Raw genomic sequence first — 26,504 nt, forward strand, 5'->3', positions numbered from 1 at the left:
GTTGTGCTGCCATCTTAAGTGTCGTTGATCGTTCTGATTTGTTATCAGTTGTGCAGTATTTATATTACATTCAGGTATTGGCGTAGATGCTAACAAATGGGGTTGTTTTGTGTAGCGTTCCAGTGTGGTTATATCTGCATTAGGATTGCTTTGTATGTACCTGTTTTTATGCCTTGGTGACTGGTGCGGTAGGTTGTGGCAGGTTGAAGTCAGTGATCTTCGCCTGATGTCCGCGGATGTATGTAACTTTTTTGTCCCTAAATTTAAACATATACAGAAAAAATACCTTTTCTTCTTAATAACGGAATGTTAAATATATTGAAAATACTCTAATTGTGAAAGACTTACCATTAAAAAATTTTACTTACCTTCGAGCTTAGAATCCATCAAAAAAATTATATAAAAGTGTTCACTTAAAAGAAATATGAAGCTTAATATTCAACAAGAATTTTGCAAATTAATCAATGCATTTTACGGCCACTTCTGCCTTCTTACTTCAATTACTCAATATATATGAGCAGAAATATCAAAAAAAGCAAAAATCCCGTTATTTTGTTTATTTTCTTTCATTTCTCATTACACTTTTCTTGGAATAAGAACTTTGTTTTTGTGCAGCTAGTTGTTCTACACGAAACACTGTGCGTTGTCGACATTATTACCCGTACCCATCCATACCCCAAATTTTACATCTTACATCTTGCATTTCACATCTTACATCTTACATCATACATCTTAAATCTTAGATCCCCCATATCCATACCATCCTCCATATACATACCCATACCCACCCATACCTTACATCTTACATGTTACATCTGACATCATATATCCCCCCTATCCATACCATCCTCCATATACATACCCATACCCACCCATACCTTACATCGTTCATCTTACATCTTACATCTCACATTCAAAATTCCCCCATACCGTGAGCGAAGATGTTTACACATCAAAAATATTCACATATGATAAAAATAATCTCACAAATGTGATTTTATTTAATTCAGGCGCAGAAACGAATAAAAAAGTTAGCGCCATGAATTATTATTCATATAGATTAATGATTTGTGCAAATGAAGAATCTAACATTCTGAAATGCAGAAGGCTGTTCCACAAATTTGTCGTGGATATGTATGCAAAAATTGAGACCGAGCGCTTAAACTATATCAAATTCAACCAGACTAAGTTACGGTCCGAGGAATACATTCACTTACGGGGTGCAGTGAATAACGATGGAAATGTGAATGACATCGGTAGAATGATCATATTACCAGCAACATATACTGGTAGCCCGCGACACATGCATGAATATGCACAAGATGCCATGGCGTATGTTCGCGCTTATGGACGGCCGGATCTGTTTATTACTTTTACATGCAATCCGCAATGGAGTGAAATCAAAGACAATTTGTTTCCTGGCCAATCCCCAATTGATCGACACGACACAACTGCACGTATTTTCAAACTAAAACTAAAATCACTTATGGACTTTATTTTCAAACATAGAGTGTTTGGAGAGGTGCGTTGTTATATGTATTCCATTGAATGGCAAAAGCGGGGATTACCGCACGCACACATTTTGATTTGGTTGGTTGATAAAATTACACCGGATCAAATTGATAGTGTGATATCAGCTGAAATACCGGATCAAACGATTGATCCAGATTTGTTCGAAGTCGTCACAAAAAATATGATACATGGACTTTGCGGTGCATTGAATGTGAACTCTCCGTGCATGATTGATGTTCGAAGCAATACCCACGAGCGTTAATTTCGGATACGGTCACAGGTGACGATGGATATCCGGCATATCGTCGTCGATCCACTGGTGATAATGGTAAATCAACGATAATTAAGATGGGAAATCAAAATGTTGAAGTTGACAATCGTTGGATTGTTCCATATTGTCCATTGTTCTCCAAATCATTCAAAGCACATACCAACGTGGACATAGTTGCATATAAGTCAATGGACACTACATATTACTGATCAAGATGTCGTAAATTATCCAACTGAATTCTTAAACTCACTCGATTTGCCAGGCCTACCACCTCATAATTTACGACTATAAATTGGAGTACCGATTATTATGCTGCGCAACATTAATGTGCCACGACTTTGCAACGGTACAAGACTCGCTGTGAAGAAGCTAATGGGTAACGTTATCGAAGCAACATTTTTGAAAGGGAAGTACAAAGGAGAAGACGTTTTGATACCCAGAATTCCACTGATTCCGACGGATTTGCCATTCGATTTCAAACGTTTGCATTTCCCTATTCGCCTTGCCACAGTCTCTACAAATGTGCGGTATTAATTTAGAATACCCAATTTTTTTTCATGGACAATTGTATGTAGCTGGCTCACGAGTAGGCAAACCATTGTCATTTTTCATTTACGCGAAAGATGGAAAAACCAAAAACGTTGTCTACCAAAGACTGTTACAATAAAGTTCCAATGAAATTGTATCAAAGAATTTGCTTTGTTTCGTATTAATTTTATTCTCTTTCAGCAAATCATTGAATTTATCGCCTAGCGAAGCGGGCGAGGGTACGCTAATTGTATATAAAATTGTTTAGAACAGCTCTTAAATATGTGTACGTCATCTTTTTCGAAAAGGTTGTTTGATAGAATAATATCCCCATTAACACCGCTGTTCAAGCGGGGACAAGTAAACTTAATATGGGGTTAAGTGATTTTCATCTGAATCAATATTTAACATCCAAATAGGACTGGAGTCTAAATAACATTTTTTATAAAATTTTTAATTTGACATTATTTATTTCATTTAAAACAAAAGAATGAAATGTAAAATATACCTTATAAATAGGACTTTGAAAAATTTTAGATATAAGATTAATACTTTGATTACTGCTTTTATTTTCAAATACGTAAAGATTAAAATAATACTTGAGGGCATCCCATTGCTCAAGAATTCTATCTATGACTGCTTGTCTAGAAAGCCACCTTGTGGGGGCGTACTTTAGTATAACATGCATTTCTGACCGAAATGTTCTTGAAAACTCTGAAAGTATGCTCTCCTAAGGGGGCTGTTACAAAAATTTATCAATTTTGTTGGGAAATACATCACAAGCGGCCATTGAATCTAAATTTAAAATGTGACAAACACATCAATTAACATGCAGATTTGGAACAACTTGCTTCACCCTTGCTTGCACTCCGTTTTTTGCTCCCATCATAACCGAGCAATTGTCGGCAGTGAAGCCAATCATTTTTTCAAGTGGTATTGAATGGTCTTTCAAAGATTTAATAATGGCATTAAAAATACCCTCCGTGCTACTATCGGTCAAAGGTATCAAATTTAAAAATCTATCAATGCACTTTTTATCAAAAATTGGAATCGAAACTGCCAAATTTTTTGATATACATATATCAGTTTCATCTATTATTAGAGAGTAAAAATTTTTCTGACAAAACGCAATTATGGATTTATAATTTTCTGGCCCGTTTATTTGAGTTATTATTATCTGTGCTTTAATTCTATTGATGCAAAATTTGTCCACAATTTTTATACTCAGTTGAGCAGAGCTCACAGCATATATTAAGTTTGATTGGATAACGGTTGGTTGTACAGATATAAAGGAATCGAGATAGATATAGACTTCCATATATCAAAATAATCAGGATCGAAAAAATATTTGATTGAGCCATGTCCGTCCGTCCGTCCGTCCGTTAAAACGATAACTTCAGTAAATTTTGAGGTAAATTGATGAAATTTGGTATGCAGCTTCCTGAGCACTCATCTCAGATCGCTATTTAAAATGAACAAAATCGGACCATAACCAAGCCCACTTTTTCGATATCGAAAATTTCGAAAAACCGAAAAAGTGCGATAATTCATTACCAAAGAAAGCTAAAACGATGAAACTTGGTAGATGGGTTGACCTTATGGCACAGAATAGAAAACTAGTAAAATTTTGGACAATGGGCTTGGCACCGCCCACTTTTAAAAGAAGGTAATTTAAAACTTTTGCAAGCTGTAATTTGGCAGTCGTTGAAGATATCATGATGAAATTTGGCAGGAACGTTACTCTTATTACTATATGTACGCTTAATAAAAATTAGCAAAATCGGAGAAGGACCAAGCCCACTTGTAAAAAAAATTTTTTTTTAAAGTAAAATTTTAACAAAATTTAATATCTTTACAGTATATAAGTAAATTATGTCAACATTCAACTCCAGTAATGATACGGTACAACAAAATACAAAAATAAAAGAAAATTTCAAAATGGGCATGGCTCCGCCCTTTTTCATTTAATTTGTCTAGGATACTTTTAATGCCACAAGCCGAACAAAAATTTACCAATCCTTTTGAATTTTTTTTTTATTCTATATTTATAGATATTATGACGTTAACTGTTTTCTGTGAAAAAGGGCGAAATCGGTTGAAGCCACGCCCAGTTTTTATACACAGTCGTCCGTCTGTCCTTCCGCATGGCCGATAACATGATAACTTGAGCAAAAATCGACATATCTTTACTTAACTTAGTTCTCGTACTTATCTGAACTCACTTTATCTTGGTATAAAAAATGAACGAAATCCGACTATGACCACGGCCACTTTTTCGATATCAAAAATTACGAAAAATGAAAAAAATGCCATAATTCTATACCAAATACGAAAAGAGGGATGAAACATGGTAATTGGATTGGTTTATTGACGCGAAATATAACTTTAGAAAAAACTTTGTAAAATGGTTGTGACACCTACCATATTAAGTAGAAGAAAATGAAAAAGTTCTGCAGGGCGAAATAAATAACCCTTGAAATCTTGGCAGGTATTACATATATAAATAAATTAGCGGTATCCAACAGATTATGTTCTGGGTCACCCTGGTCCACATTTTGGTCGATATCTGGAAAATGCCTTCACATATACAACTACCACCACTCCATTTTAAAGCTCTCATTAATACCTTTAATTTGATACCAATATCGTACAAACACATTCTAGAGTCACCCCTGGTCCACCTTTATGGCGATATCTCGAAAAGGCGTCCACCTATAGAACTAAGCCCCACGCCCTTTTAAAAATACTCATTAACACCTTTCATTTGATACCCACATCGTACAAGCAAAGTCTAGAGTCACCCCTGGTCCACCTTTATTGCGATACCTCGAAAAGGTGTCCACCTATAGAACAAAGGCCCACTCCCTTTTAAAATACTCATTAACACCTTTCGTTTGATACCCATATTATACAAACGTATTCTAGAGTCACCCCTGGTCCACCTTAATGGCGATATCTCGAAAAGGCGACCACCTATACAACTACCAACACTCACTTTTAAACCCCTCATTAATACCTTAAATTTGATACCCATATCGTAAAAACACATTCTAGAGTCACCCCTGGTCCACCTTTATGGCGATATTTCGAGACGGCGTCCACCTATAGAACTAAGGCCCACTCCCTTTTAAAATACTCATTAACACCTTTCGTTTGATACCCATATTGTACAAACAAATTCTAGGGTCACCCCTGGCCCACCTTTATGGAGATATCTCGAAACGGTGTCCACCTATGGAACTAAGGATTACTCCCTTTTAAAATACTCATTAACAACTTTCATTTGATACCCATATCGTACAAACAAATTCTAGAGTCAACCCTGATCCACCTTTATGGCGATATCCCTAAATGACGTCCACCTATAGAACTATGGCCCACTGCCTCATAAAATACTCTTTAATGCCTTTCATTTGATACACATGTCGTACAAACACATTCCAGGGTTTCCCTCGGTTCATTTTCCTACATGGTTATTTTCCCTTATGTTGTCACCATAGCTCTCAACTGGGTATGTAATGTTCGGGTACACCCGAACTTAACCTTCCTTACTTGTTGAATCAGTTATGCTATTTTTCATAAGCATATTTAAATCATCCATAACTGCAAATGGCAAATTGTGCTAGGCAACAAAACCACTTAACTATATATTTTCTTCGAAAAATTTAAATTATTTTGTACATTCAGAGCTGCTTTGCAAATGGCTTAAAGTGTAGTGCTGTATTTTACAAAAATATACCAAATATGTCAATGCAGTACCAACGTACTTTCGGGAAGCGAAATGTACCAAAAAAGTACAAATGTATCATGATTATCATCACTGGTTGCCACACTTGATTGTTTCGAACAAAACTTCTAGTATAAATGTTTGACGTAACCTTTTAAAAAGAGAACTTGTAGGTTATAGAAAAGTAAAGAATCACATCGCAGGAAGGTAATTCACCACTGGAGTAACTTTACATGTAATTCGGCAAGTATAATTTTCGTAACACTTTAAGTTGAAACGATTCCAAAACAACTCAAACTTTTATTTTGTCGGAAACATCAACATTAAAATAGGATGTTTTTATTATCTTATTAGATTTGTTCGCGTGAGTGAAAATTCATAAAAACTTGAAAAAAATGTTACTAACTTTGGAAAAATCCTGTTCGTTGAAGCAAAACTTCTGCAACAAGAGGGCGGAATTTTGTATTTCGCTTGGAAGAGAAAGTTGCAAAATTGTACCCGAGAAATAGGTGTCCCGGTATCTCATAATTTTTTGCACAGTAAATTCAAAAAAGGGTTTTTCGTTTTGTATTGATAGCTGAAAAACTAGTTTTTTGTTGTTTTCCCATTTTGTGTGTTTTTTCGATTTAATATTTAATGGTTTTCTTATTTTAGTTTGATTGGATAACGGTTGGTTGTACAGGTATAAAGGAATCGAGATAGATATAGACTTCCATATATCAAAATAATCTGGATCGAAAAAAAATTTCATTGAGCCATGTCCGTCCGTCCGTCCGTCCGTTAACACGATAACTTGAGTAAATTTTGAGGTAAATTGATGAAATTTGGTATGTAGGTTCCTGAGCACTCGTCTCAGATCGCTATTTAAAATGAACGAAATCGGACCATAACCACGCCCACTTTTTCGATATCGAAAATTTCGAAAAACCGAAAAAGTGCGATAATTCATTACCAAAGAAAGCTAAAACGATGAAACTTGGTAGATGGGTTGACCTTATGGCACAGAATAGAAAACTAGTAAAATTTTGGACAATGGGCTTGGCACCGCCCACTTTTAAAAGAAGGTAATTTAAAACTTTTGCAAGCTGTAATTTGGCAGTCGTTGAAGATATCATGATGAAATTTGGCAGGAACGTTACTCTTATTACTATATGTACGCTTAAAAAAATTAGCAAAATCGGAGAAGGACCAAGCCCACTTTTAAAAAAAAATTTTTTTAAAGTAAAATTTTAACAAAAAAATTTAATATCTACAGTATATAAGTAAATTATGTCAACATTCAACTCCAGTAATGATACGGTGCACCAAAATACAAAACTAAAAGAAAATTTCAAAATGGGCGTGGCTCCGCCCTTTTTCATTTAATTTGTCTAGGATACTTTTAATGCCATAAGTCGAACAAAAATTTACCAATCCTTTTGAAATTTGGTAGGGGCATAGATATTATGACGTTAACTGTTTTCTGTGAAAAAGGGCGAAATCGGTTGAAGCCACGCCCAGTTTTTATACACGGTCGTCCGTCTGTCCTTCCGCATGGCCGATAACATGATAACTTGAGCAAAAATCGACATATCTTTACTGAACTTAGTTCACGTACTTATCTGAACTCACTTTATCTTGGTATAAAAAATGAACGAACTCCGACTATGACCACGGCCACTTTTTCGATATCGAAAATTACGAAAAATTAAAAAAATGCCATAATTCTATACCAAATACGAAAAGAGGGATGAAACATGGTAATTGGATTGGTTTATTGACGCGAAATATGACTTTAGAAAAAACTTTGTAAAATGGTTGTGACACTTACCATATTAAGTAGAAGAAAATGAAAAAGTTCTGCAGGGTGAAATAAAGAACCCTTGAAATCTTGGCAGGTATTACATATATAAATAAATTAGCGGTGTCCAACAGATGATGTTCTGGGTCACCCTGGTCCACATTTTGGTCGCCTTCACATATACAACTACCACCACTCCCTTTTAAAGCTCTCATTAATACCTTTAATTTGATACCAATATCGTACAAACACATTCTAGAGTCACCCCTGGTCCACCTTTATGGCGATATCTCGAAAAGGCGTCCACCTATAGAACTAAGCCCCACGCCCTTTTAAAAATACTCATTAACAACTTTCATTTGATACCCACATCGTATCGTACAAACAAAGTCTAGAGTCACCCCTGGTCCACCTTTATTGCGATACCTCGAAAAGGCGTCCACCTATAGAACTAAGGCCCACTCCTTTTTAAAATACTCATTAGCACCTTTCGTTTGATACCCATATTATACAAACGTATTCTAGAGTCACCCCTGGTCCACCTTAATGGCGATATCTCGAAAAGGCGACCACCTATACAACTACCACCACTCACTTTTAAACCCCTCATTAATACCTTAAATTTGATACACATATCGTACAAACACATTCTAGAGTCACCCCTGGTCCACCTTTATGGCGATATTTCGAGACGGCGTCCATCTATAGAACTAAGGCCCACTCCCTTTTAAAATATTCATTAACGCCTTTCGTTTGATACCCATATTGTACAAACAAATTCTAGGGTCACCCCTGGTCCACCTTTATGGAGATATCTCGAAACGGCGTCCACCTATGTAACTAAGGATTACTCCCTTTTAAAATACTCATTAACACCTTTCATTTGATACCCATATCGTACAAACAAATTCTAGAGTCAACCCTGATCCACCTTTATGGCGATATCCCTAAATGGCGTCCACCTATAGAACTATGGCCCACTCCCTCATAAAATACTCTTTAATGCCTTTCATTTGATACACATGTCATACAAACACATTCCAGGGTTTCCCTCGGTTCATTTTCCTACATGGTTATTTTCCCTTATGTTGTCACCATAGCTCTCAACTGAGTATGTAATGTTCGGGTACACCCGAACTTAACCTTCCTTACTTGTTGAATCAGTTATGCTATTTTTCATAAGCATATTTAAATCATCCATAACTGCAAATGGCAAATTGTGCTCGGCAACAAAACCACTTGACTATATATTTTCTTCGAAAAATTTAAATTTTTTTGTACATTCAGAGCTGCTTTGCAAATGACTTAAAGTGTAGTGCTGTATTTTACAAAAATATACCAAATATGTCAATGCAGTACCAACGTATTTTCGGGAAGCGAAATGTACCAAAAAAGTACAAATGTACCATGATTATCATCACTGGTTGCCACACTTGATTGTTTCGAACAAAACTTCTAGTATAAATGTTTGACGTAACCTTTTAAAAAGAGAACTTGTAAGTTATAGAAAAGTAAAGAATCACATCGCAGGAAGGTAATTCACCACTGGAGCATAGTACAGGTCTACAAGTAGGATATGTAGCAGCACGCACATACACAGCCACGCTCACCTGATAAAATGCTTGTTCTTGTTCGTTTTTTTTTTTGTGGATGCTATTTGGCACTGTTGTACTTCTTAGGTCCAAGAAAAGTGTAGTAGTTGCTAACGAACACTGCGTAAAATTTTTATCGTAAAATTACAAAGAAATGCCCTTATTTACTTTCAAACGAGCACTTAATTACATCCCTCTTTAAAATCCATATGTTTTGGACAATTTTAATTAACAAATTGTGATACTTTATTAACGGGGACGATTGCTAAAACACGACCAAAACCGTCGGGGGAGGTATTAATAGACGCGTTTTTGCCTCGCTTCCAATAATTCGACTACTTTTTCGCCTTTGGACTATTGAAAACAGGACAAAACGCGTCTTTTCATTTCTCTTTCCACATTTTTGGACGAGTTATTTCAGTCAACCTCGGTTTCAAGCTGTTTTTCGCGGAGAACTTTTGAACGGGTAGAAAAACTTAGCACTCGTGTTTGTATTCTTAATACTGGAAGAACTATGCGTCCTCAGATATCCCAATTCAAGACTTTTGCATAATTTTATGTAGGACCCATATAGGTGCACTACATTTTCATACTTAATTCGTTCAAAAAATTTACCATCACAGCAACCCATATCTGATATTCCGCTCCTTTTTTTGTTTCCCTGCGTCGCTTCCAACGACAGCAACCCCGGTAATTTTGACACTTCGTTCAGTGCCAAACGCATGTTCCACGCAGGTTCCACTGAGTTCCACAATAGTTTGACACTGACCGAAGTGTCAAACTGCAATGTGTTAGAAAGAGAAAGGAGTTGCTTCCTTCTCATACATATCGTACTTGTAAACCTGTACTATGCACTGGAGTAACTTTACATGTAATTCGGCAAGTTTAATTTTCGTAACACTTTAAGTTGAAACGATTCCAAAACAACTCAAACTTTTATTTTGTCGGAAACATCAACATTAAAAAAGGATGTTTTTTATTATCTTATTAGATTTGTTCTCGTGAGTGAAAATTCATAAAAACTTGAAAAAAATGTTACTAACTTTGGAAAAATCCTGTTCGTTGAAGCAAAACTTTTGCAACAAGAGGGCGGAATTTTGTATTTCGCTTGGAAGAGAAAGTTGCAAAATTGTACCCGATAAATAGGTGTCCCGGTATCTCATAATTTTTTGCATAGTAAATTCAAAAAAGGGTTTTTCGTTTTGTATTGATAGCTGAAAAACTAGTTTTTTGTTGTTTTCCCATTTTGTGTGTTTTTTCGATTTAATATTTAATGGTTTTCTTATTTTGCTGTTTTTTTTTTAACAAGTGGCACCATCGTCATAAGTACAAAGTAGAGAGCGCAGTGAGCGTAAAATTCTCTTTGAAATGTGCTCATGTATTGACAGTTGATCGCGTTGTAATGTCAGGGACAACAGAACCGATTTCTCGACAGCATCATTTCTTTCAGTGAAGCAGGTTATTCTTTACTAAATCGCATGTTTTTCCTTTCAGGCAAGCTCCTAGTCTCATAAGATTTTCTGTATTCGAATATCCTGCCACAGCTGTGCTATTCCCAAATTGGCGTATAAAGGGAAAATAGGCAACTGTTTTGGGATAGCTTGTCTACAAGCAAGATGTGCAGGTGTAGGACCCAAATTAATCATTGGTATCCGATCATTCGAAGCGGTAAACTCACCAAACTGTGTTAATATTTTATACTTACTGATTACTGTCTAAATATTGTTGTTGAATGCGCATTTCCTCCTCTAAATGTTCCAAGTCAAACGCTCACAATCTCTCGTATGTATCTAACTTTTGATTAGTCATTGGGAACTTTGATGAACTAGCCGTATGTTCGCTGTTTTTCAGCGAAGAAGCCATTCGGGTTGAAAACGGTGCTAAGTTTTGTTGCATAGGGTAGTTCAGTTGCAATTGATTATTTGGTTGCATAGACGCTATTGGATAATGATTTGCTACGCTCGATATAGCGGACAAGCTTGTTGTACTGTACAGCGACTGATGACGGACTTGATTATGCAGTCATACCTCTGCACATGTCGACGTATTCATATAGCTTTGTACGATTTGTCCCGTGTTCGAGGCAGTAAAATATGCAGATGCACTCGCTGGTGTTGTCCAGAGCCTTGGCGATGTGTATATGCTAGATACCATTAACGTTGGCTGAATTACTAATGAAGCTAAAGCCATTGTGAATGATAACTAAGTGTGTTATCTTATCTGTCAACTGCCTGACAGGATGTTCAATATGGCTACTTTTCAGCGTTTTGACAGGGTGTTCAATATGGCGGCGCCTATCTTCAGCGGGTGATAGAAAGAGATACAGAATGAGACAGCGATAGTCAATTACAAATCAGGTGATCGAATCACTTTGGAATTTCGACGTCTATGCAGAAGATATCACACTTTGTTATCATTCACAATGGCTAAAGCATCAGAAAAGGTGTGTTGGTTTCGCCGTGTCAGTTCGGGTGACGATGCTGATGCTGGTTGAGTCGTAGGAAATGAAACCACTTTATTTGACCCACCTGATTCCTGAGAAACTGTTGCCTTTAGGACAGATGTGTGTTCGCATGATTCGCAGTTACAAATAATATCGGCCAGCTGGCTATCAACATCGACGCAGTTAAAATGAAACCATTGGTCGCAGTAATAGCATAGTACCATGCGCTCATTGTCAGCACCTTCAGAGACCCCCAGCGGGTTAGAGGGCTTAGAATATACCCGTGGTAGGTATGCCTGTCGTAAGAGGCAACTAAAATACCAAATTGATTCAAGGGGTTGCCAGTGCAATATATATCTTCTCCAACCCAATTGTCAACCTCACTTACCCGTGGCGAATCCTGTTTTATTGACAGCCGAGGCTCTGGCGACCCCGAACTCCTGTTGGATCTAGGGGGGTGGGATGGCCTAGAAGGTTTCATGTGGTTATACCAAATCGTTCCCGAGATGGTCGGGCTAGTACTTTTAGGGTGCTTGTTACCGGAACGTACCGGATCTGTATCCGGCAGAGGACCATCAACATCGATAACACTCCCCAAGGCTTTCGTGGAGTGTCCTTATCGCTACGTCAACAACAACAACCTTCACACATATTACAATTATGTTGAACATCTGTGCCTTTACTTTTGGGCATGTTACAGAAGCACGATAATTAATTTTAGAAAAGGAATTGTTGGCGCACGCAGAAGAATCATACACGAATTTTTAACGGTTTCAAATGTAACTCGCTTTTTTTTAAGTATTATGAACTTACATAAAAATGAAATGTTTAAATAAAGTTATTTAGACGGGCTTTAAGGCCGCGCATAATGAAATTTTTCATATAGATGCGTTTAACACAAGCTTATGCATTCCAGTAACTTCGCCACAATCTACCAAGATGTTGCGTTTATAAATATGACGGAACTTTAGATTTGGCAATTGAAGTTAATTTCGCCTTGCCCATTCTACAAAACTTCGTGAAGCCCTGTTATAAACATTCTCCCTACACAACAAACATACTTGCTAACATATTTTGTGTCGTATTTGTTATATTACAGCTTTTAATTGCGAAAAATGTTAGAAAGTTATTAACGAGTGGGACAAATAATTTCACCTGCAAAGTGTGCCAGCACCCTTAGCCAAAGCAAATGTCAAATTCTTCTTATACTTTGCTTGTAATAAAAGTTGCAAGTTGTCTACCTTTCTAGTCAGATGGCGCCAGTGTCACTCAATCTAACGTTCTCCATAAAAATACGTGCAATCTACTCATAATGCATAAGATTAGTTAAAATCAACTACTTATCTTAAAAACTGCTTATGTGACGGGGTCTTTAAAAAAATTCGTGTTCTTGCGCGTTTTCTCTTAGAATGTGGCGCGATTTTCTCACTGTCATTTGCTTTTATGGCACATAAGTATATAGTACATATGTATACAAATATATGAGAATATGTACATATAAATAAAAAGTAGAAAGACATCGAGAGACAAATTTAAATACCTAATTTCGTAATAAGGCTGCCAGATTACATCGATTGACGGCGGTAAGACTGTCTTTTTAACCGGTTTTATTTAGCTTGACTTGACAGGCCGTTGTGAACGAATTTTGTAATTAAAATTTAAGTAACTTCCCGATAAGCTACAACCTTGAAACTTGGAATATAGTTCAGAACTATGACAATGCAATAATAAGAAAAAATACAATCGGTGGCGCATGGATCGAAATATTTCAAAAAATCGTATTTGTGGTCTGATTTGGCTCATATTTGGAACACATAATACATACATGAATAGAAAGTGACCTAAAAAATCGTCGCTAGGTGGCGCAGGTATCGAGATATTAAAAATACTCCTATTTGTGGTCCGGTTTGACTCATATTTGGAACAAATATTACATACAGTCCGGTGGAAGTGACATCAAAATACTTTGGAGTTCGAGAAGGGATAAGCATACGTGGCGCCGAATCGAGTAAAGTCTTTGGAAGGATTATGTATTGAGGAGTTAGATTGTAACAAATTGCCAGGAAACAGTCCTTGTAAAATTTAGGCACTAAATGAACTAAATAGAATGATTAATAATAGGCAATCAAATAAAACCTAAAAACTTGAAAATAAAATAAATAAAAAAACAGTTTTAAGTTAAACGGTTTTATTGAAAGCAATACTTACATTCAGTAATACTAAAAGATAGAAAAAAAATAAAAAAAAAATTTTAAGTTAAACGGTTTCATTGAAAACAATACTTACATCAGGAATAATAATACTGAAAGATAGAAAATAATTAGGTAGGTCTTAGGTACAAGTCATCACACTCCTCATCAATCTAGGGCGTTGATCAGAAAAATAAATAAAAGCGTGGGTCGCGTCAAATTTCTATTGATAGTCAACCGCTTACATCTTTATAAATGATATTTTCGTATATGCATAAATATGATCAACTGAACCTTAATTAGGTTACTACGCTTCACGTTTTTAGAAATTTCACGTACCCAACGCTTTTATTTATTTGTCTGGTCAATGCCCTAGATTGATGGGAAGTGTGATGACTTGTACCTAATTTTCTATCTTTTAGTATTATTATTACTGAATGTAAGTATTGTTTTAAATAAAACCGTTTAACTTAAAAACTTTTTTTAAATTATTTTATTTTGATTTCGAATTCAAAACTCATAGCATATTGAACTACACCTTTTCCAGTTTGAGTTCAGAAAATTACAATTCAAGTTCAGAATTTCCAATTTAAATTCAGAAATTTACAATTCAAGTTTAGAAATTTACAATTCAAGTTCAGAGTTTCCAATTCAAGTTCAGAAAATTACAATTCAAGTTCCGAAACTCCAATATAAATTCAGAAACTTACAATTCAAATTCAGAAAGTTGCAATTCAAGGTCAGAAATTCCAATTAAAATTACAATTCAAGTTCAGAAAATTACAATTCAAGTTCAGTTTCAAGTTTTCCGGAATTTTTTCTTTCGTGCAATGGCAATTAAAGTATGTAAGATGGTAAATGCTAGCGCTAATGATTTGATACAAGGTATAGTCTTTATTATTTGTTATAAAATTAGTAACTTTGTATTTTATACTTTAAAGTTTAATTATTTTGTAATCACATTAGTTTTTGTAAATGAAAATTTTAGATACATATATCAAAATGCAAATTTTTGATATAATAAATTTTTATACTTTAAACCTCAAACAAATAATTTTTAAAATATGAATTTGAGTGCTGATATACAAGGATATGATATCTGTTAAGGAAGCATTGCACTTCTTTACTCACTTAAATCAATTTTGCTCACATGAAGGAGATAGCCAAAAAAACCGTTCTTCTCTTTCCTTCTCTCATAAGAGGTCAGTTAGAAGGACATCCGGCTATATTCTATGTAAAGGTATGACAAAATCAACGGAGCGTGCACAATCCCGCAAGTAACGTATAAGTACTGTGTGCACAGATCAAGCCTTCCTCCACTTGCCTCTCGCAACTCTGTGGAGGTCTCCCCGTCCACTTACTTTCCAAGTACTTTCATGGCCGGAGCGTCCTCATGCACTTGTTGCAAAAGAGTTATCCTCCGTTTGATTTCTTAGCTGGGGATGTACACGCCTTGGAGAAAACTTGGAGTACAATATATCAAAGCCACCATTGTCAACGAAGCATAAACACTTCCGCAAATAACATGTAAGTATTACATTACGTAGTATGAATTGGAACAACTTTTGAAAAATAACACCCTACTTATAATTTTCTGAATTTGAATTGTAATTTTCTGAACTAGAAATGCAATTTTCTGAACTTGTTGTAATTTTCTGAACTTGAAATAAAAATTCTGAACTTGAATTGTAATTTTCTAAACTTGAATTGTAATTTTCTAAACTTGAATTGTAATTTTCTGAATTTAAATTGGAATTTCTGAACTTGAATTGGAAATTTGGAGTAGGTATTACAATATGCCTCAAGCAAGTTATAATTAGAAGCATTGGAGAGAACAATGCAATCTATCTGCTGCAACACAAAAATAATGGCTGGTAAAACAATTGTTTTGGCTGGACACTTTAGGCAAACCTTGCCTATAATCCCAAGAGGCACACAGGCGTGCGAAGTAAAGGTTTGTTGAAAATTGTCGCATTTATGACAAGGCGTCACACAGTTCATGCTTTGTGCACATGAGAGCGCATCTATTTGGAGATCAATCGTGGGATAAATTTGTATCCGATTTACTTAAATGGTGAGCTACAAACTGGCAATGAAAGTGATGTTGATCTTGGCGCCTTAGCTGTGTTAAAAGTGTTGAGGAACTGAAAGCTGAAATTTTTGACAACCAAAAAGATAACTTTACAAATACTGACTGGTTGTGTGAGAGGACTATCTTGTCTCCTAAAAATGTTATGGTAAACAGCATAAACTTTGATTTATTGTAACAGATACACGTGCAGTGCTGATATACAAATCCATAGATGCGAGCCTAAGACGGCCCATAAATGACACAAAAGCCATGCGCAAATATAAAACGACGAAATTTGTACAAATGAAAATTTTGACATACACGGCTCAAAAACACTGCGCAATATTCATTTTTAAAGTAGCGCAACAAATGAAACATGTGTATAAAAAAGGCACCAATTTTTTAAAAAATCACTCTTTATTTTCCACAGTGCTGGTAATTCACGGTAATAGCCATAAAACTCGCACCAGAAGCGTTTATTTTCCATTGTATTTATAACATACATATTTTAATTGCAAGACCAGCTCAACTCATTGCAGTACTGCGCAATATTCATTTTTCAACTAGCGCAACAAAGGAAAAATGTGTTCTAATTGTATAAAAAACTATTATGTTTTATTGAATTTGTGGGAGTTCCTGTTACAAGCTAGAGATGGTCCTTATGCCTTCGATATTAACATTTTTAAGCAATAATTATTGATGTTATATTATCAGAAACCACAGGTAAACTGTGTTACCATTCACCACACACGAAGAAAAAAGCATGTGCAATATTGCAGACATGCGTAAATATCAAAATCGTTTTGACTTTAGCCGAGTTCTCTGCGCAAATAGCGCAACCACTGCACACACCGGGCAAATCCTTGTGCAAATTGGTAATTGGCACAAGGATACTTGTGCCGTGTAATTGGCGTATAAGCGAAAAATATCTTAACTATCCCACAGAGTTTTTAAACTCGCCGGCAGCACTTTCAAAGTAGTGGGGCTCATCTCGAAGAACCTTGCTTTATTCATGGGTAGTTATATTTTGGATGTTCACAAGTCGAAAGTTCCACTTTGTTAGTATACACAGCACACTATAAAACTAAAACATAGTTTATAAAGTCGTTAGTTAAAATAAATTTAAAAAAATAACGCAAATATTACCTACGCATAATGGAGTTTTTTTTTTATTTTTATAATGGAGTTTTCTTGAAATGTGGTCATGTATTTATCATTGCTTCTCTCTACATCCGAACGAAGTCGGATACTCTGCTAGGATATTGTATATACGACCGGATCCAACGATTTCTTCGACAAAATGCATGCTTATACGAAAGTATCCTGAAAATTTGAAGCTTCTAAGTGATTTTATGTTTTGTTTGACATCTGTCAATATTCTTATTCATTTGAAAGTATAAAATGAGGAAGATGTGACAAATAAACTCTTATCGGAAAAATCGGTTGTATGAGAGATGTATGCCATGTATAGTGATTCGATATCGCGAGGTTCCTTTAAACCAAAAAATGTCTTAACTATCCCAAAATGAAGACCCTGGCCCTGTGAGTAAAACTAAAATCATCTTATTGGTAGTGGTTCAGTTGTTGATGAAAAATCAATGAGGTAGGACGTATGCACGCACAGGATTCGCCACGGATAGGTGAGGTGACAATGGGTTGGGAGAAGCTATATATTGCGCTGGAAACCTGAAAGGGTTACGATACTTGAATTAGTATTATTATTTTTTTTTATCCTTTCATAAACAGTTTTTGAAAAAATTAGGTTTTCTGAAACCTTTTTATTGGGGATAGATGCTTACCTGTATGGATAGTTGCCCCACCTTGAAAATATTGAGAGGGATAGATGCCTACAATGCAGGATAGATGCCCTTTATACCATGTAATGCAAGATAGTTCCACTCCTACTGAAAAACCATAATAAATAAAATATTTTGTGTTTTTTAATCTTTTTATTGTTATCATTAAAAGATAGTTCTAATATCAAACTAATGGTCGTAGTTAAATTAAAGCTTTTGCTTAACTAAACAATAAATTCTTAACGGTTGAAATGTATAGTTATATTGTTTTATTAAATTAAATTTTACAAGCGTTTATTCAACAAAAACAAATTTTTTAAAATTCATTTTAAGTGTCAGCATGCACATTGTACATACATTTTTATATTAAACTAAAAATAAAAATAAATAAAATCGTTATTTTATCCAATTTAATTGAAGTTCAGCCTGGTAGTGCTTTTAATTTTCCACATTTTATGCAATAGTTTTTGTTGTTTTTGTCCATTTCATTGAACGCTGCCTGAAGGCTTTCCGTAGTCCAATGAAATGCTCGAGGTCGCGCTCCTATTCTTTTGTATTTTCTCGGCATAGTTTTGCTGAAATCTGTAAAAAGTTCGAATTTAAGTATACGTAAATATATAAAAAATATGTCAGACTCTAAAAATATTACAAAAATATATACTTACTCCATATATTAACCTTTAAAACTTTTACGTGTTTTTTGACTTCGCCGCGAAAATAATACCACACAACAACTAAACGCGTCCTCACTGCACTAATGCCCTTCGGTAACTAAAATGTGGGTGGACTGCGGCTCCTACCTATGTAATTAATTAGTCACGAGCTCCTTAAATTAGGTTTTTTGAATATGGGGCATCTATCCCGGTTTTACTCTACATACCGCGGGTATATTCTGACCCCATAACCGCTGGGGGAGTCTCCTCCGATGTTGGTACTCTGCTTGTTCAACGACAACTAAGGACGAAAGAGAATAATAATACGTGTGAAGTGGCGCCAATAATTACTTCACTAGCTGCTTTAAACAGACGGACGGCCATGGCTAAGTCGACTCAGCTCGTCAGCCTTTCGGTATACTTATTGGTAGGTCTATATCTTCTCCTTTAAGGACTAATTTTAAAGATTCAGACTAAACTTCACATAACCTTCCATTTTCATGAAGGAATAATAAGAGCTATAAACTCCACATTGTCGTATAGTGTAGTTTTTACATAAACTTCTTGCCTGCTCTCATCGTTGTCTATATCGGAATTTTTAAAGTAGTATTTTTGTTTTTGTATTTGTAAATACATTTGGAAAATATGTATCTCATGGTAAGGTAGCTTATTATAATGTTTATGGGAATGCAAAAAAAAATACTTAGAAGAACATTGTGTTTACACAAGCGAAACAATAATGCATAAGCTTTATTTTCACCGTGCTTTGTTTAGCTGACGATGTATATTAAACGCTTTAAGAATACAAAAAATTACATCTGTTAACAATAAAAAGCAATAAAAGCATAAAGTTTATCGCGCCTTACACCTATCTAACCAGACTTCAGGGGTTAAACTCATACATACATTTTTGACAATTTTTTTCAAATAAATCTGAATTAAAAAGTTAACTTGCCGTTCTGCAAGTGGGGTTTATAATTATTCTTTGCTTCATTTTTGGTAAAATTAGAAAATTAAATTGGAAATCTAAAATTAAACTCCCTTGGTGTGATCAAAGGGCGCCAGTTGTCAAAGCAAAGAAGCGACTGCCACGCCTTGTTGGACGACCATAAACGTTTAAACGGTTTAAAAGGTTTAAACCTATTAAGCAAGTAAGTAAGTAAGTAAGTAGTAGTGAACAGCTGCTAAAAATCCAATGTAACTAGGCTCTGTGATGCGCGCCTGTAAATATACCACAAAATTTGGATCAAAAAACATGCTTTGTGGATTGCATTCCAAAAGCAATAGATATTTAGCATTGCATTCTCCAAAAAATTATATACGGCTTTGCATTTGCTACGTCATGGCAAATACGCAACCTCAAAAACCGTAGTTTATTTTTGTTGATGCGTTCAAACATGCGATATAAGTTATATATATGACCGGTCTCGATGATTTTTTTAGACAACATTTTTTTTAATATACATATGTAAGCATTGTTTGAAATTCAAAGCTTCTATCTGTTAAAATGGCGCAGAAATTACTGAAAGTACCAAAAAGTACGCTTATATACCCTAAGTACGCAAGTTCAGGATTTTGTGCAAATGGTCTAGCATCATTGCATTTGCAAACTAGTGTAGTTTATTTGAACAATACACTAACAAAATAAATAAACGACTATGCACTTGCTGCGTCATTGGAAATGCGCAACGTCAAAACCAGAAGTATTTTTTCCAACTTTGAATAGCAAATCAGCCACAAAGCAAAATATAATAAAAAAGCAATATTCAAAATAAAAAAGTTGTTCACGATCCGCAGCTTATACTTGCTATTATAGCAACGCTTCCAATATCAAATGCACAAAACTCTGAAACGTCTTATAGAATTTTCTTTTCTGGCAAAAGTGTTGCGCCTTTTGTACGCCGCGTAATGTTTGTAAATATATTTTGTTCTGTTCTAAAAAGCAGGTAACGCCTTTACGGGGTATTTCGTTCTTTTGTGAAAATTGTTGCCTGCTCGCAACCGCAAAACGTTGTTACACTTTTTACCCTGCATAAAATGGCGGTGTGGTACAAACATGAAAAATATCTTAGTTTGACTATTTGCTTCTAATTGGCTGTTAAATACTGATTTAGATGGAAACCAATTGATTTTAGATGAAGTTCACTACGGGGTTAATGTGGATATATTCTTATCAAATACCATTTCCAAAAGATAATAAGCAAATTTTTAAACAATTTTATGTAAAATTTTCTAACATTAATTGAAAAAGTAAATTTGAATGACACAATTTTATACCACAAAGCGTTTTTAGTGGTAAAAGAAGTTGTGCTGTGCCTTTAGTTATGGAGTCCTTTCCGAAGTGTGAATTAAGATAAATTAGAGCATAACTGGCTGAGTTTAGAGTTCAGAACACGATAGCCTTATAAAAATCATGAATTTGAATATATGCAGATTTTGGGCAGAAATAAGATTAAGCACAATGAGGGATGCCGTTATATGGACAATACTTCCGCTATCCACGAATGATCATTAAAGTCCTCTAGCAGGTGCGCTTTTATAAAAGTCCAGATACTATAAATCCGGATAACTTTAAATAAGCTAGTTTATCGAAATTTTTTTTACGATTTTGTGTATGAACGTGCAATTTCCTCTAAGAGTACATATCTCATACAATTTTACATGGTCCTTGTGAAACAATTTAAAATGAGAACTAATAAAAACTGTTACTTTGATAATATGTTTTGAATATTAAATCAAGCTATTTAGGGAGCGACTCGTAAAATAAAAACCACTTTGTTACCATCATCGGCACCCTAATTTATGAACACATTGGGGCGTATTCATATACATACACAAATACTTACGCATATACGTAAACCAGACATCGAAAATATCTATTAACAATTTAAAAGGTTTTGAAAATAACATAAGAGTTAAGCCAAATATTCAGATGTTCGTTGAAAACTAAAATTCAAAGACAAATAAATTTTTTTTTTTTGTCTCAGAAAAAACCTTATAGTTTGAAAATTTCGTTCTTTCTCTGATTATATTATACACAATTTTTCTGAGAAAAATATTTGAAGCGTATATAAGCTGGGTAAATATCATATAGTGCAAATACATTATGGGCAGGAATAGGGTTGCAGCAAACAATGCCATTGTTGTTATTGTTGTTGCTGTTGTATTAATGATAAAGACACTCCCCGGATGCTTTGGGGAGTGTTACCGATGTTGATGGTCCTTTGCCGGATATACATAGATCCGGTACGTTCCGGTAACAAAGCTCCATTAAGGTACTAGGCCGACCATCTCGGGAACGATTTATATGACCACATTAAATTTTCTAGGCCATACCGCCCTCTCCACTCCCTAGTTCCATGAGGAAATTGGGGTCGCCAGAGCCTCGGCTGTTAATAAAACAGGATTCGCCGCGGATAGGTGAGATTGACAATTAGGTTGGAGAAGCTATATATTGCGCTGGCAACCCCTTGATAGGGTTGCGCTACACAATCCCTTGATTCAATTTGATATTCTAGTCGCCTCTTACGACAGGCATACCTTCCGCGGGTATATTCTAAGCCCCCTAATCCGCTGGGGTTCTAACTTTTGCGTACCCTTAAGCTATTTATGCATTGAAAATTTTACTTTTTGAAATAGGTACAACATTTCTCAAATATAACACACCGTGCTCTACTCATCTACGCAATCTACTAAAAAAAATAAAAATTGTACCAAAAGATGGGCGGCCGTTGTCGCAATTGGATAGTGGTTCCCATCTCCAAAGCCCTTAATATGAATATAACCAACTCCCATTTTGTTATGTAGTTAATAAGTAATCGTGCTATAGAAATAAAAAACGAAATAAAAATGTGTTTGGAAAGAAATTTGTGTCAATTAAAATTGATGGCGCTCCTCGGCTTGATCGCTCAATATTAGGAATTAACCTACAATATATTGAAATTCAAAATTAGTAGTAGTTGTAAAAACTCATTGTCACACACACACACTGGGGACAAAATAAAAAGGACGGTATTGGAAAATCTTGAGGAATATGATATTAGGCTGGATCAAATTTATAGGTATTGTATACATCAGGCGCTAAAAAAAATTGCTAAAATATGCCTCTCTGTTGACCAGGAGCTCAGAAACGCTCACCAAAGTTCGAAACTCAGTACCTTTTTGGATGAGATGGCTCAAAATATAGTAGCTGTAGTTCCTCATCATGAAGTTTCCGGACTTACTAATATGTTTGTTGAAATTGACAATTTTTTAAGCCTTCATTACTTATTATCAAAATATTCACTTTATATCTCCTGATCTGTTTGAATTAGCCTTAGTCATTCTTGGTGTCCCTGATACGCAAGTATCAGTAGAAAGATCATTTTCTTCTTTGAATTTCATTTTGGATAGAAGGAGGTACAACTTAAACGATGAAACGCTTGAAAAACTATTACTTGTAAAGCTTAACTCATAAGCTCTTGTTCATTTATTATGTTCAAAAATAAAATTCTTGTGTTGCTGAAAGACAAAAAAAGTTTAAAAATCGCATTTTTTTTGTTGATATATGGTTTTAGGGTTTTTTGTTTTACATTTTATAGTTTTTTTCATTGAAATACAAAAAAAATAGTATTTGTTAACAATTATTTTCAATCTTTGACGTAATCCATACATACTTATGCACTTAAATTTAGTTTAGGCGTTTAGACGCAACTTTCAACGATCTGTCGAAAAAGCTGTAATTAAATTTAAGTACCTATCTGTTTAACCTATCTGTCCCAATATATTCATTGAAATCTCTAAATTAACCACTTACTTTTGCCGCATCATACACAGAGGTTTAAGAGTTCCGTTGATCAGATTATTCCAAGAGTTTGTTCGTCGAGCTGGTTGAAATGGTACTGGAAATTCAAGAGCGCTTAGAGGATCTGGTAATATCTTTGATTGTGCCACACGTGGTCGTATTGTTATGGATGTACCTTTTGAAGGTGATGTGATTATCAGTTCTGGTGGCATTATTGTCCTTTCTCGTCCCATTACACTATCCCCTATTTCTTCAATATAGCGACGTTGTAATTCGCTTTGCAATAAACGCCGAGCTCGAGGTACAGTGCAATATTGTGGAAGATAATTGTCATCGTCACGTGTATTTGGCTCTTCATCAGTGGAAAATATAAGATCAGCACTAGGATCTGTTGTGGGAAGATCCAGTGCTATTCTAGTATCGCTACGTTTGCGATGGCTATGTGAACGTCGAGTGCGCGGCTTACGATGCTAGCCGAAAAAATAAATTTAAAATTTATTTCTTTAATAATGTTTATTTAATGCAAAGAGTAAGTAAATGGTTATTGCTTGTGAATGTGAAAAAAAATAATAATAATTTAAAAAAATCCTTCGAGCCGGATTTGAACCAGCGACCTTTGGATATCTTTGTTTAATCTACTCTCTACAGTTCACCGCTCTACCAACTGAGCTATCAAAGTTGTTCCAAAAATTTTGTCAAACGGCATATATACCGTAAGGAATATATGTTCATACGTGTATTCAAATATGAATGTGTACTTAAGGCAACGAAAGCAACAAGCAAACCATTCGTACGTATGTATGTATGTACATATATGCATATACAGTGATGCGATTTAAGTGATTTTTTCGGTATTATCGGAATATAAAATAATTTTGTTCCGTTATTGGAAAAAATTGATTCGGCACTGTATAAAAAATTTAAATCTCAAAAATCAGAAGTTTAAGATTTTTTTAAATAAAACAATATACATATGTAGGTATTTTTTAAATAAAATATAATTAGTAAGCTGAGCATTACCGGATTCTAACCCGCACTCGCATGCTATTCAGCTATGCGTCAAATACTTTAAGTATTTTATCATATATTTCAAGCAATAATCCGCGGTTTTATGTTGTTATGGAAAGAGTTAATCAAATAATCAAAACAACTAGTTTGTTTAGCTAACAACTCAGCCCGTAGAATTGTTTAAAGCTACTAAATTCCACACTGTCTCGGCTTTTTTCACACTTACTGAGCGGCAGGATATTTTTTTAGCTCAGAGTAAACTTGAAAAATTTGACAAAATGTATGAGCTTAACCCCTTATGTCAGATTAACTCAGAGAAATATTTTTATAGAAAATAGTTGTCACTCCAAAGCTGTGCTACCACTTCAAAAATTGATTTGGTGGTAGATTTAAAAAATACCGTGGTGGATCTCCAAAATCGTGGTAGAATTTTTAACAATGTGGAAAAATATGTATGAATACATTCCTTCACCAAGAAATTGCACTGCGTGGCAGTGAAAATATACATTTCGCGAGACACACCTCAAGTGGAAATGTGAAGTGCGAATTTTACGTTTGCTTTAACTAAATAAATAGTTTTATTTGGCACACAACAAAACTTAATGAATATGACCTATTACATGATCTTATGGAGAGCCATTAGCATGTGATTCTGGTACATAATTCTTGTCGGAGCCTGAAGTTAGACGCCAACTGCCTGTCTTGTAAATCTAAAAGCATTAAAATTGAATTAACTGCTTTTTTATTCTTTTTTCTAGAATATATTGACTCAAACTGCTTTTTATCTTAACTCATATCGTCCCATTGTCGAATAATCGAACAGTAATTTTTACTATTTTTTGCAATTTTTCCAGGGGTTTTCTTTAAAAGTGAGATACGAAATTATGACGTTTTATGCTCGTTTGGAGTGTTTTCTACATTATTACGTACAATTATTTTTTCTGACCATCACCCAATCTTTTCACAGAGCATAATAAAAACTCACTAATTTTAGCATGTTTTAAAAACAATTAATTAAAGAGAATTAGAAAATATGAAAACCTGGTATAAGGCTTTGCTGCGAATGAACTGAAGTTTTCGTTTTGGAAATTTAATATAACTGTCCCTGTATGTATATGAAGTTAGGTGTTCGATTAATCGAACGCTGGGCACAATTCAGCATTTTTTTCCTCTTTGAATTCGGTTGCAATTTGAAATGTATTTACCGTTTGTTCAGTTGCGTAGAAATATTTTAGTCGGAATAACTATAAGCACGTGTTCAAATTTAGTATGAATAAGTGTGCGGTTCAGTGAACTTGTTTAGTCGAAGCAATTTGTAATTAAAAAGTGGTAAATTGTAAGACTAAAAAATGGAAAAACAGTGTGCTAGATTCCTTCGTCGTCAAGCTCTTACTAAAGCTGAAATGATGGCTATTATTGAAGACTGGAGTTGGCGAAAATACCGATGAAGAAGATTTTGATGGTGAGGTAATAACTATGCGTAAAGCAAGTGTAAACCCTTACAACTTCTCTGACGAGCTTTGAATTATTCAAATAAGTATTTTTTCTTTTGTTTTAATATTAAATAATCTATTTAATAGTGCGAAGATATAGTGGAATGTGTTGGAACGTTTGAACTAGATGCGATTGAAAAATCTACAGGAGATTATATACATCAAAATGACCATATCGAAGAAGACAACGTCATTGGCATCGAGTGTTCGTCAGGTACAACACCATCTGCCACAGAAAATCTCTCCAAAAGGCAGCGCATTGAGACAAATGCAACACCAGTTAAAAAATATAAGCCCTTATCAGTTTTTATTAAGCCAAAGTGGGTGCAGAGAAAAAACCGTGACGGCACATTCGAATATTATATTTCCCCTACAACCGAGCCATTGGATGATGTTAAAAAAACTATGCAGAAAGCTTCCAAAACAAAACCCCATTGGAATTGTTTTCACTCTTTTTTGATAAAGCAGTCCTTGACATGATTATCGAAGAAACAAATAGATATGCTCGCATTGATCGAGTTCCTTTGAAGCGATTTCTTGGTATTTTAATTTTATCAGGATATCATACTTTGCCGACAACTCGTGACTATTGGTCAAAAAACCCAACATTAGGAGTACCTATCGTGAAAGTATGCATGTCCAGGAATCGCTTTCAAGA

The 26,504-nt window shown here is 35.0% G+C and overlaps 2 protein-coding genes, 1 long non-coding RNA gene and 1 other non-coding gene across 36 annotated transcripts in view; 1 reads left to right on the forward strand and 3 right to left on the reverse strand.

Annotated features, from left to right (window-relative positions):
- Nadsyn (NAD synthetase) overlaps positions 1 to 26,504 on the forward strand; it is a 1,223,365-nt gene that overhangs the window by 263,680 nt on the left and 933,181 nt on the right. The window lies entirely within an intron of this gene.
- The window catches only part of Nna1 (Nna1 carboxypeptidase), a 725,779-nt gene that overhangs the window by 217,476 nt on the left and 481,799 nt on the right, over positions 1 to 26,504 (reverse strand). For all 26 annotated transcript variants that reach the window (XR_010952781.1, XR_010952783.1, XR_010952782.1 and 23 more), the window contains one exon: positions 23,358 to 23,815. Coding sequence is in view for 22 of the 26 variants with exons in the window: in XM_067782491.1 (XP_067638592.1) it covers positions 23,358 to 23,815 (458 nt within the window). In the remaining 4 variants the exon portion in view is untranslated. The remainder of the gene's footprint in view (positions 1 to 23,357; positions 23,816 to 26,504) is intronic.
- LOC137250150 (uncharacterized) lies at positions 16,931 to 18,022 on the reverse strand. The gene is made up of 3 exons (XR_010952787.1): positions 17,913 to 18,022; positions 17,260 to 17,436; positions 16,931 to 17,197 (listed from the first exon to the last, which is right to left on the reverse strand). It is a non-coding gene; the product is annotated as an uncharacterized lncRNA (long non-coding RNA).
- Positions 23,932 to 24,024, reverse strand: TRNAY-GUA (transfer RNA tyrosine (anticodon GUA)). The gene is made up of 2 exons: positions 23,988 to 24,024; positions 23,932 to 23,967 (listed from the first exon to the last, which is right to left on the reverse strand). It is a non-coding gene; the product is annotated as a tRNA-Tyr (tRNA).

Source organism: Eurosta solidaginis, chromosome 4 (assembly GCF_040869045.1).
Source record: "Eurosta solidaginis isolate ZX-2024a chromosome 4, ASM4086904v1, whole genome shotgun sequence".
NCBI lineage: Eukaryota > Metazoa > Arthropoda > Insecta > Diptera > Tephritidae > Eurosta > Eurosta solidaginis.